General features: G+C 41.6%; 1 protein-coding gene across 1 annotated transcript; it reads left to right on the top strand.

Moving 5' to 3' along the window:
• Window positions 1-5582: 5582 nt before the first annotated feature.
• LOC129666899 (putative olfactory receptor 2W6) lies at window positions 5583-6527 on the top strand. The gene has a single exon (XM_055594249.1). The coding sequence runs from the start codon at window positions 5583-5585 to the stop codon at window positions 6525-6527; it is 945 nt and encodes a 314-aa protein (XP_055450224.1).
• Window positions 6528-12896: the final 6369 nt, after the last annotated feature.

The raw sequence follows: 12896 nt of genomic DNA, 5'->3' as shown, positions 1-12896 counted from the left end.
GATTTCTAAAGTGGTTGTATAAGTTTACATTCCCACTAGGGGGGGGGATTCCCCTTTCTCCACATCCTCTCCAGCATGTATTGTCACTTGAGTTATTCATTTTAGCCATTCCGATGGGTATAAGATGAAATCTCAGGGTCGTTTTGATTTGCATTTCCCTGATGACTAAGGACGTTGAACTTTTTTAAAGTGTTTCTCTGCCATTCGATATTCCTCTATTGAGAATTCTCTATTTAGCTCTGTACGCCATTTTTTAATTGGATTACTTGATTTGTTGCTGTTTAACTTCTTGAGTTCTTTATATATACTGGATATTAGCCCTCTGTCAGATATAGGGTTGGTGAAGATTCTTTCCCAATCTGTAGGCAGTGGTTTTGTTTTGACGACAGTGTCCTTTGCTTTACAGAAACTTTTCAGTTTCATGAGGTCCCATTTATTGATTGTTGCTCTTAGAGCCTGTGCTGTTGGTGTTCTGTTCAGGAACTTGTCTCCTGTGCCAATGAGTTCTGATCTCCCATGCTCATGGCTTGGCAGGATTAATAGTAAAAATGGCCATCTTACCAAAAGCAATCTACAGATTCAATGCAATTCCCATCAAATTACCAACACAATTCTTTACACACCTTGAAAGAAAAATTCTCAACTTCATATGGAATAACAAGAAACCCAGAATTGCTAAAACAATCCTCTACAATAAAAGATCTTCTGGAGGTATCTCCATCCCTGATCTCAAGCTGTACTATAGCGCAACAGTAATAAAAACTGCATAGTACTGGCATAGAAACAGAATGGTGGATCAGTGGAACTGAATAGAAGACCCAGAAATAAACCACACACTTAATGGACATCTGATTTTTGACAAAGATGCCAAAACCATACAATGGAAAAAAGATAGCATCTTCAACAAATGGTGCTGGTCTAACTGGATGTCTACATATAGGAAAAGGCAAATAGATCCATAATTATCAACCTGCACAAAACTAAAGTCCAAGTGGATCAAAGACCTCAATGTAAAAACAGAAACACTAAACCAGTTAGAAGAAAAAGTCGGGAAGAGCCTAGAACTCATAAAAATAATTTTAAAAATGTGGTCAGGTGGTGGTAGTGCATTCCTTTTATCTCAGCATTTGCAAGGCCGAAGCAGGTGGATCTCTGTGACTTCAAGACCATCCTGGTCTACAGACTGAGTTCCAGGACAGCCAGCGCCTCATAAAGATACCTTGCTTCTCAAAACAAACAAACAAACAAACAAACAAAAAATGACAACAACGAAAACCAAAGGAAAAAAAAAGAAAGAAAAGAAATGTGTGCCAGGGCATGGTGGCACTAATGCTCAGAGACTGTTACAGTAGAATGCTAAATTGAAGGTCACCCCAAGTTATTTAGTAAATTTCAGGCGATCCTGAAGTGCGTATCTAGGTTTATTACAAACAAACAAAAAGTCAATATGTTTTGGCTCTATTTTAGATTGAGCCTATTCTACATAGGTTCTATTTTATTTACTTTGAAAAGTCACCAGGATTCAAATATTTTGCCCAATATTTAATATACTGTATAGTTCATATTTTATTTATTAAAATATTTATGCCATAATTTTGTGCATTTTGTTGATTAATTCAAGGTGCTTATGTTAACGTCTAGGTCAATTCATATTTTGAAATAATTCAGATAGATATATCATTCACATAGATAGATAGATAGATCAGATAGATAGATAAATCAGATAGATATAGACCAGGGTTTTATAGAGCAGAATTGCCTAAATGGCAAGCTTTTCACTTGAATAATACTAATTAAAAGTAGCATAAATGTCAAAAGTATTCACTGCCATTTTATGTATTGGTAGTGTAGATATAATGAATATTCCACAAAGAGTAGTATTTATTGCTCACTCTGCATGTAATAACCTTCCATGTATTTACCTCTGCAAACTTTGGCATAACATTTAAAGTTAAGATGTACAAGCTGTCCGTGTTTCTAGACAGCCTCAGGCTGTGTCCTGCAACAGTCTGAGGATCCCATTGTTTTTACTCTCTAATCTCTCCCTGTGTAAACAAAACCACTAGTTCTAAATACTTCCAGCTCAGAAACAGCCTTGTGCTTCTCAGTAGGGTACTGTATGAAAGGCCTTCTGTACTCCTCTCTCCCTTGGAAAACAAGGTAACATTAATAATAAGACAAAGTTAGTTTATCAGAGTTTCTATGTCTCTTTTCCCCATGGAAAGGTAAATTTCAAAAAAAAAAAAAAGTAACAGGTATATGGGAAAATAAACTCACTTACTCTTGAGTTTAATTAAAATAAGCTGACAGCTCTAGTTCATAGCCCCCTGGACAGCCTTCTCTGTTCTGACAAACATTAGCGAGGGCTCAGATACTAGAGTCAGAAGCATTTTGAAAAAATACTTCATTGAGAGCAAAACACTCAAGATCATCTTTAGACCTTTTTGGGGACATTGTCCACACTTTGAAAGAATACACAAAAAGCAGAGGTCTGAATCCTTTCTTGGTAAAACACATTTTGTTTTTCTTGAGAAAAAAGGACTTTTCTTGGTTCTTCATAGCCTTGAAGACCAAAGTATGAATTATTCAAAAGTTACTTTCCATTTCAGTAAGTTCAAGTTCTGTTTCACCTAATTTAGTGGGAAGTGTAAAGGAAGACAGGCTCTTAGGGAACTAGTTCTACTTTGGGGACCCATCAGTCACTACTTATTTGACCTTAAGGAAGCCACCAGAATTATTGGAAATTAGTTTCTTCATATGTAAAATTAGACACGAAAGTCCTCTTTTACAAACTCTATGCAAGACTGTTTTTATGATCAATAAAAACGTAAATAACTAGAATCCAAACATTGTATATATTTTATATTGTACATCTTAAAAAATTACTATCTCCAAGCAAGCAGCAGTACTGATAGTACTCAAAACAAAATAAAACAAAAATAAAAACTAAGTGCAAATCAGATGTGATTTACACCTGTAATTCCAGTGCCAGGGAGGCAGGAGCAGGCAGATCTCTGTGAATTCAAGGCTAGCCTCATCTCCATAATGAGTTCCAGGTCGGCCTGGGATACACAGTGAGATTTTGTTTAAAAAAAGGTGACTTGCAGTCAGGCTATTTTTTGGCATCTGTATGGAGAGCTGGGGTTCCCTGTAATGAGTGTCTCATCAGAGGTGACACTATCCATTTTGCCTCTGGAATTCATGCCCTCTGGTGGGAAAATGGCACCTATGTGATCTCTTGTCATTGTGCTGGCTGCATTCCGCAGTCTTGGTCGGCACTAGCCAAGCAAAAGGCAATTACATAGTTCGTAGTGTACAGAGAAGAGAGAACGGCCCTGTGGCTACTCCAGAGTACCCGTGCCTGTCGCTCACCCTGCCCCTCCCATGGTGGAAGGTATATGTCCACCACATTAGTCTGCCTGTCTCCCCACACTTAGCATTTTATTGTTTTACTTTATTATTATCCCTCATCTGCCTGATGGTTTTCTAATGGGAGACAGGAAAGGGCTGGCTCTGGTAAGGAGGAATAAAGGGAAGGAAAACATAATCAGGATATATTGTATGAAAAAAAATCTATTTTCAGTATAAGACAAATTTAACTTTGTGAATTCAGGCCAAGATGGTTTCTTTTGTTGTTTTTGTTTTGTTTTGTTTTGTTTACATACAACCCAGAATTTAGTTTTCTCTTCTAGAGCCCCTTAGACGCATGCTGGGGACTTGCCATCACTGCCGCCTTGGGAGTTCTACCTTTGAATGGGAGGAGGGATGGGGTGACTCCACAGGAGAACACCATTCCCTGAGGTCTTCGCTCTATAAACAAAGAGGCACTGATTTTCCTTGGGTCCCCAGACTGTTCCAAATCTCCAGATCAGCAGGTTACTAAAATGGTCCTCCTATTTGCCTCATGTAAAGCAATAAAATGATGTTGCCCATATTCTCCAAGCTGCTAGAACTAAGCATGCCTCCCTTTATCCCTGGGTCCATCCTCCATTTTCTAACCTTAGGTTGCTTGTGCCCACTGACGAGATAAGACACCATAATTTGAACAGTGGCATGCTGCCCACTTAGCCATTGAAGAAGATGCCATCTCTGGTCATGCTTGTCCACAGCTAGCCATTTCTCTTCCATATTCTATTTAACTGTCCATTAGCACAGCAATGGGGTGGTGAGTCACATAACAATTTTGTGCTTATCCTTCTATCAAAATTTTGCTGGAATTTCCGGAAACAAAAAAGTGGCCAGAACTGGCTGTCTTATTCCTGGGAAAACTTCTTGCTGACTTCTGGCACTGACTAAGTAGAGACGACAGGATCTTAGCTATTTCATACTGTGGGAAGAACAAGGGTGGGAAATTCGACATGAGTTTTGCTGCGTCGATGAGTCTGATGTCTGGATTTTTGGCACCTCATGTGTAGATATATGACTGCTGCTGAAATTTCCCTTGGTTGGAGCACCAGAGAGAAAGGCCCCAGCACCAGCTTGCAGTCTGGAGTTTTGTATTGGAAAACAGCAGCTGCACCCAGCTCAGTAACGAGCAGTCTGATCAGGTTGAACACGGTGAATCTGAGGTACAGTCATTGGTGATGTCATTCTATCTGTTTCTCCATTCTTGCTGAGATACACAACACTCCTTTCACGCGCTTAAAAACCTATCCAATTTGAACAGCAAACCCAAACACATATGGGTTTGCCTTAGCCCAGAGGCAAATCAACTGTTCTAAAGTTTTAAAGAAGATTTTGAGAATAAGTACAAGCTTGATGTTATTGTGACTCAAAGTGTTGGCTTTATGGAAAGGCTGCCGTGTGCAGCCAGTGGAAGCTGAAGTAGGGGTAATGAAAGGATGCAGAGCGAGTTAACACTGGGCTAGTGGCTCTACTTGGCCCGAGTCGTCCTTTGATGTGGAGCCGCCGTACATGCTCACTTTTCTTCACAGCATCTTGGAGGATGCTCTTCTCTCACAGGAGAGTCTGGATGACTCTCAATGGGTTACAAGAGTGTAGACCGCTGTTTGGCGTACCTAGTGTTGGCTTTTCTTCACTCAAGCTCTTATAAGATAAATAAGATCCACCCTAACCAAATCACACACCTTTAAGGAGTTGCCCGATGTCTGTTTCCCCTGGCTAACAATCCTGTGACCAATAGGAATTTTAATGATATCTCTTAGCATCATCCATGAATTGATTGGTCCTTCATACATTTACACATACTACTTGCTTTTTTGTTTATCAGTTTTATCAATTTATCAATTTTGCCTAATCTGCCACACATCAAATTCTTGTATTTGCAATATAAGCAAAGAAACAATTCTCAGGTCTAGAATTCTACAACGCTGTTTATTTCCTGGGGTCTCCTTATGCATTTTATTATAATGAACTTTAGCTTGCTCCTCCTCTCTCTGTCATTACTCATATACATTGTTCTCCAAAGAGGGCAGCTGCAGAGCCCTCTCTCCCTCAAGGGCTTCAGCTACACAGCTTTGCTATAACTATTACTTAAGTGCACACTAAAAAAAAGAAAAAGGAATGAAACTTCAAATACCTTTCCTCTTATTCTAGTGTTGTTTCTCCATAGTTAGCTGCTTATGGGAAGGAACAATGACAGCTACCCACAGGCCTTCATCCTGGTGGGCTTTTCCGATCGGCCTAGACTGGAGATGATTCTCTTCGCTTTTATCTTAGTCTTTTATGTCCTCACGTTGATGGGCAACAGTGCGATCATCCTCTTGTCAGTCATAGACCCCAGGCTCCACACGCCCATGTATTTCTTTCTCGGGAACCTGTCTCTCCTGGATCTTTGCTTTACCACAAGCATTGTCCCCCAGCTGCTGTGGAACCTCTGGGGGCCGGACAAGAGCATCACCTACCATGGCTGCGTAGCTCAGCTCTACATCTATATGGTGCTGGGCTCCACCGAGTGTGTCCTCTTGGCTGTCATGTCCTATGACCGCTATGTGGCTGTCTGCCGGCCCCTGCACTACACAGTAGTCATGCGCCCGCGCCTCTGCCTGCAGCTGGTGAGTGCTGCCTGGTGCTGCGGCTTCCTGAACTCCTTTGTCATGTGTCCTCAGACAATGCAGCTCTCCCGGTGTGGGCATCGGAGGGTGGATCACTTTCTTTGTGAGATGCCTGCCCTGATTGCCATGTCCTGCGAAGACACCACGCTCGTGGAGGCTTGTGCCTTTGTCCTGGGGGTGCTCCTCCTCCTGGTGCCCCTCTCCCTCATCCTTCTCTCTTACGGCATGATTGCTGCCGCTGTGCTGAGGATAAAATCAAGAGCAGGGCGCAGGAAGGCCTCCAACACCTGCTCTTCGCACCTGATGGTGGTCTCCCTCTTCTACGGGACCATTATCTACATGTACTTGCAGCCGGCCAGCAGCTACTCCCAAGATCAGGGCAAATTTCTCACTCTGTTCTACACCATCGTCACACCCAGTGTCAACCCCCTCATCTATACTCTGAGGAACAAGGATGTGAAGGGGGCGGCGAGGAAACTGCTGGGGTGGGAGAAAAAGTCTGGAGAATCTTAAGTGAGAGGAACACTTGGCCAACACAAGGTGGGCATAGCAGCCATGCCCAAAGTCCTTGAGACTAAAACTGCCTTGGATTTCATTTTTATAATGAGCTTGCACATACGTGATGAAACAACTTGGAGAAGAACTCCTAAGCTAAGATGAAGTTCATTAATACTTCGCAAGTAGCCTATATTTATAGTCCGAAGGCAATTTTACACAGTATTTTTTTTTGTGAACCTGTGCTCTGCCTATGGCCCATTTCATGAAGTCAGAGGTATAATTTTCCACTCATGGTGTCATGTTGGTGCTCAAAAAGCTTGAGACTTTAGATTTGGAATTTTCAGGTTCAGGGTACCCAACCTGTATAGGTGATTTGTGTTGAGCTGATATATTAGGTGTATAATAACCATGTGGAGAACTTGTGATCAGAGGAGAGTTTGATGGGCTTTGAGTCTTTGAGCTTGAGACTGAGCCAATCCTGTATCTTCAGATGGGAAGTATCTTCCCCCTACATGTAGGTGGTGTTCTGGGCTGCTTTTACTCTGTGTTTTCCTTACCTTGATCAATTATCCACAACTTTAGGGCACCTACAGAACTATTTCAATCACACCGAGACACTAAACAGCCTGCACATAATGTAGTGGACACCAAAAAAATGCAACAACCAATATGGCCTTTTCTCAAAGCTGCCATATTTGTGACCAGGGTATTTTTCATATTGGAAGACATCAACATGAGTAAAATCACAGCACTTTGTGCTGGGGCTGTGTAGGCTCCCCCTGAGGGGGGCTTGCCCTTTACACTGTCATTTGAATAGGAAGAGCTGGCTCAGTCACCTGCACCTTCCCCCTTGATGTTTTCCATAGGAAAGTGCTTCCAAGGAGGCTGACTACGGTCAGGAAGTAAAGGACACATTGCTCAGCTGATGTACATCTAGGTTGTTTCCAATTTCTGCCTATTATGCATAGAGCAGCAATGGACAAGGATGAGTAAGTATCTCAGTAGAAGGATGACGAGTCCCTTGGGTATATTCCCAAGACTGGTATAGCTGGATCCTGAGGTAGATCTCTTCCTAGCCCCCCAAGGAAGTGCCACACTGATTTCCATGGTGGCTGTACAATTTTGAGCTTCCACCAGCAACAAATAAATGCTACTCTTTCTCCACAACCCTCTCTCGTGTGTGCTGCCATTTGTTTTATTGCTCTTGGCCATTCTGAGTGGCATAAGGTGAAATCTCAAGGTAATCTTCATTTGAATTTCCCTGATGATTACGGCTGTTGTACATGTCTTTTAAGTGTTTAGGTGCTCAGCCATTTGTGTTTCATCTTTTGAGAACCCTCTGTTTAGTTTTGTACACCAGATTTTACTGTGGTATCTTGACGTTCAGTTTTTTTTAATGTATTCTAGATACTAACCATCTATTGCGTGTATAATTAGTAAAGATCTTTTCCCATTCTGTCAGCTGCTGCTTTGCTGGAATGGTGGTGTCCTTTGTCATATAGAAACTTTTCAGCTCCCTGAGGTCCTTCCTATTCTCAGTTCAGCTCCTGAGTCTATGGCCTGATCAATCAGTAGTGGCTTGATTACAATAAATTTTTGTCATCTGCATTGACCTCGTGTTTAACTTGTGTTGGATCTAAGGGGACCCCACAATAGTACCAGCAGTTGTTTTAGACTATCTTGGTTTTTTTTGTTTTTGTTTTGTTTGTTTTGGGGTGTGTGTGTGTGTGTGTGGTTTTTATATATAGTTAGGGTTTTGTTTTGTTTTGTTTTGTTTTTCGAGACAGGGTTTCTCTTTGTAGCCTTGGCTGTCCTGGACTCACTTTGTGGATCAGGCCAGCCTCAAGATCACAGATATCTGCCTGCTTCTGCCTCCCTGAGTGCTGCGATTACAGGTGTGTGCCTCTGTGCCTGGCTCAACAGCATTCTCAACTCCCTGTGAATCCTATGAGCTACAATGTGCGCTGGTTTGACAAGGCGTACCAATGGTGTAAAGTGTAGGAATGTGGTAGGGAACCAACTGATTTGTTGCTGGATTTAAGGCTCGCTTCTCAGGAGGAAACACACGCCAGATACGTAAATCTGGCCAAGAACCTACATGGGGAGGCATGTATGCTCGAGATCAAAGAAGACAACATTTTAGCATGGAGCGGGGAGGGACAGGAACCCTACCCCTACCTGAGGCGCAATTGACAGCTGATGCCTGCTGGGGCGGGGGTGGCAGTTTTCTTTAAGGGCATGACCCTGGTACGGTGAGCATGCTTCTGTGGATGGCTCCACACCCATGTTCATTTGGGCAGCACTAACTCAAGTCAGTGGTGGGAGAGAGAGAAAAAGAGTAAGAGAAAGAGAGAAAGAGAAAAGACAATGTTAGGAAATGTGGAAGGAAATGAAAGTGGATCTGAGAGGAGTTAGGAGAAGAGAAGGTGAATCTGGTCAAAATGCATTGCAAGTATGTGATTGCAGATGAAATTCTCAAGCAACTAATAAAATACTATATTAAAATTAGAAAAACAAAAATAAGAATTTTGATACATGTAAGTAATATCTCCATGAAGCAAAAATGTAAAAGCATCCAAGTAAAAGCCTTTACAGCTTCCCTGTCTAACAGGGATGAACTACACCCTGGAGTTCCACTTACTGTTCTTTACTTCCTCATCTCTCTACTCGAGTGCAGAAGCTAATGTGAAAGAGGCTGTGTAAGGGTCAGGGCATAGGGGCACCGCTGTTAATGAACTGCTTTGGGAAGAGACTTTGAAATGTATTTTTAAAATGTATTGACTTCCTTTTAAAATCTTTTAATAGAGTTAACTTACAATGTCGAGGTTTCATTATGGCGTTTGCTGGGCACACACCAACCTGAAGACTCCAAATCCTACCCCAGAGATTCTTGTACAGTCACACTTATTGCTCACTATTCACCAAAGCAAGGAAACAAAATCAGCTTAGATGTCCATCTATGGATGAATGAACAACACGACACATACAGACACCTGAATTTTATTCGGCCATAGAGAAAACCAAAATTATGAAGTTTTAGGAATTTGGATATACATACATACATATATGCATGTTCTCTCTCGTGTGTGTCTGAGCTTCTAATATTATATGTGTGCATTTATGTAGGAGTGAGTGTAGATTGAGGACATTAAAGCAAAAGAAGGGCCACAAGAGGTGATGTAGAAAGTGAAAAGAGTATTACTGAGAGCCGAAACAGTAAAGGGCTGGGGAGGGAAATGTGGGAAGCAGGGAGAAGGAACTACTAAAACAAACCAAGTGTGAATGTGTCCTAATGAAACCTGTTACTTTGTGTGATAATAGAGCCTCTTTTTGAAAGGACAAAACATTGGTGAATCACTTAAAGTTTTTGTCTTGTTAGGTGGAAATTGTCAGATCCAAAGGAAATTCCAATTCCTCAAACTTCAATAGACGGTGCATATGTCCAGAAATGACAGGTTTGGTTCAGCTCAAGCTGGGCTACAGAAGGGTTGCTAAGAGCCTGCAGCCAGCGTTTCTCAGGATCCTGTGAAATGGCTTTCTGCCATCCAGAAAGGGCCGGTTCTCAAAGCCAGTGCAGCCCCTCAGACTCCTTCAGGCCTTATTCACACTCTGTTGCAGATAGCCCTGGCCACGCCTAGTCTGCTTCTTTTTCTCTCTGCTTTGGACTCTTCCAGATGCCTCTGCCTCTCCTAAAAAACCTTCTCTCTAATCATGGAGCAGCCATTTTGGTGACTCCATTCTTATGTCCTCGATCACACAAATTATTTTTGTTGTAAAGTGTCAATGTATTAAATATTTTTAACTCTTATCTTTGGACTAGAGTCATTATATTATTTTGATACCTCTTTAACTCTAATTTTGTTTATTCATTTAAAAAAAAACTTCCTCTCACATCACTATTTTGCTCAAACTACACACACATTTTCTTCATCATTTCAGCAATATTGACAAGTTTGAAAAATGTAATTTGTTTATTCTGTCAACCTTTTTTCTACCTGCTGCCAGTGTGTGAGTAATATAAGTAAGAATTAGCATAAATATCTCTGCCCTGTGAGGTTTTTAAAACCTTAGTTTGAGGAAGATTGCATTGCAGTTAAAGTTCACTATGTAAAAGTCTGTAATTTGAAATGCAGGTTTTTTTTTGTTTGTTTTTTTTTTTTTTAAGGACAGGAGAAACTAAATCCAATGATTTTGCAGCTCCAAAAACAACAACAAAAAGTGCTTAGCCAATTCATTACAGTCAAACAATTAATACTCTTAGGAGAAATTATTTCTTCTCTCATTTCTGATTTTGGTTCATTTTAAGAGATGTATCCTAAATGAACTTACTGATGAGACTAATTGCCTTTCTCTATACCAACTACAAAAAGGAAAAATCTCCTGAGAGTCATTTCTCTGAGTTATTCCTTCTAACTCCTGGGAATAGAAGGAAGGGACCCAGGGAACTCAGTATTATAAATAACTTTTCATCTTATGAAGAACTCTGTAGGCACTTCCTGATCTTCTGAGTCTCAGCCCTTTAAAAGCTTCTCCCATTCACTATGGGAAAGATGCCCTAGGGTGGGGACAGGGAATCTGTGTCACACCCTTCCTGGGAAGTAAGTCGAGGTGACAGTTTCTGTAGTGGGGGAACGTTGCTCATTGCAGTAAACATGGAGTGTTCACTGTGTCCTGAATAGTTGAATATTCACTTCCAGGTCATTCTTCAGAAAAAAAATTAATGCTCCTCTCTCTCTCTCTCTCTCTCTCTCTCTCTCGCTCTCTCTCTCTCTCTCTCTCCCCTCCTTCCCTCCCTCCCTCCCTCCCTCCCTCCCTCCATCCCTCCCTCCACATTTTTAAGTTTGGCAAATGAGAGCAACACCAAGACAAAGTTTGGCCATTCTTCCCTTTATTCCCTTGCTATTTGCTGTTTAACCAGATTAAGGTTTCCAATCAACAGAGAATCATTTTTTTTTTCTCTTCAGAAAGCCCTCTCTAATTTTGTCATCCACAAAGCTACTGATGTGGTTTGACTATGTTGCCCAAAGTTCCATGTGTTGGACCCTGACTCCCCAGGGCAGCAGTGTTGAGTTGAAGTGGGTTCTGTCAAAGGTGATTGGGTCCCAAGGCTCTTCCCAAAGCCCCGGATTAAGGCTACTTTTATCATGGGCCTGGGTAAATTATCATATAGGTGAGTTCTAAGTAAAATAATGACTCTGATCTCTCTTCTGTCCTTCTACTATGAGATGGTAGAGCAAAAAGGAACTAACCAAATGTGTCCTCATGATCCCGAGCTTGGAAAACTGGAAGGAATTGTAAACCAAATAAATTTGTCTGTTACAGATCATTCATTCTCAGGTATTTTGTTGCAGCACCATAGAATTGACCATAAAAAAGTTCCCACCTTTTCCTGAGCACTTATGCCTGCACACCGCTCACCTATACCATAAACAGTACCAGAAAATGTGATTTTGCTACTGGCAATGAATTAAACCCATTCATTTTATTTATATCATAAGTATTCCAAGAGTCTGCCTCAGACAACCTACAAATCGTGATAAAACCCTGTTTTGGTGATTTTGCAGTTGGGTTTTTTATCAGAAAACCAGGGTTCAAGGTATTTCTTTGGCCAAGAAACTGACCTTCAGTTAAAGAACGTGGCCAAATGAGCCTCCCCTCTGCCATTTTCTTTTTGTATCTTTGAACATGTGATACTTACAATTCTATCTCTTCTACTTTCCATTCATTATAATATTACCGAATTGCCTTTTCTAAAATTGAAACCCAAGTGTGGTTAGAGTGTAAACATGAGACAGGCTGTTGGCTTGCAGAACGATGGGATGTGTGGGAGGGCAGCTGCTGGCTTCTGTAGCCGAAGACCACTTCTTAAGAGAGAGGCCAAGCCCTGAGAACCATGGCTGGGAGTATTTCAGCCTTGGCAATCGTTTTTTCTTAGGAAAACGCCCTGGCTTCTCCTTTCACTCCCTTTAACAAGAGATGACTCTGTTACCTCATCTGGTTGTAACATCTCGATCCCGGACTCGATCCCGGCGGCTCTTAGAGATGCTAGTCCTTCTGAGGAGCCGGCGTTGCTGCAGGGGTCGGGTGTTCCTAAGCACGCTGCTGGCAGGTGAATTCTTGCTTGAAGAACAGCCGCTTAAAACTCTGGTGCTTCTGGAAGCTTGGAAATCCAACAAGTCTCGTATTTATGAGACATTTTGTTCTTCCCCCTACCCCCGAACACCATGGTTTTCATAAAAACTCTGCACAGGGAAAGCTGCTTTGGGTCTCTTAGGCAGTGTCACTTGAATCACTAGTCAAGAGATGAGACCAAACCATTAATTTCTCAGAGGCCAGAACATTTAGGCCCATGGGCTCTCAATTTTCTGGGAGCATAGCTACTGT

This window comes from Psammomys obesus, unplaced genomic scaffold (genome assembly GCF_907164565.1).
Source record: "Psammomys obesus unplaced genomic scaffold, mPsaObe1.curated_primary_1811, whole genome shotgun sequence".
In the NCBI taxonomy this organism is placed as follows: Eukaryota; Metazoa; Chordata; class Mammalia; order Rodentia; family Muridae; genus Psammomys; species Psammomys obesus.
Note: the sequence above shows the minus strand (reverse complement) of the source record. Positions and strands in the feature narration are given on the sequence as shown.

Excerpts from the sequence above, each read along its gene's own strand:
- LOC129666899 (XM_055594249.1), top strand. The coding sequence starts at position 5,583 with ATGGGAAGGAACAATGACAGCTACCCACAGGCCTTCATCCTGGTGGGC.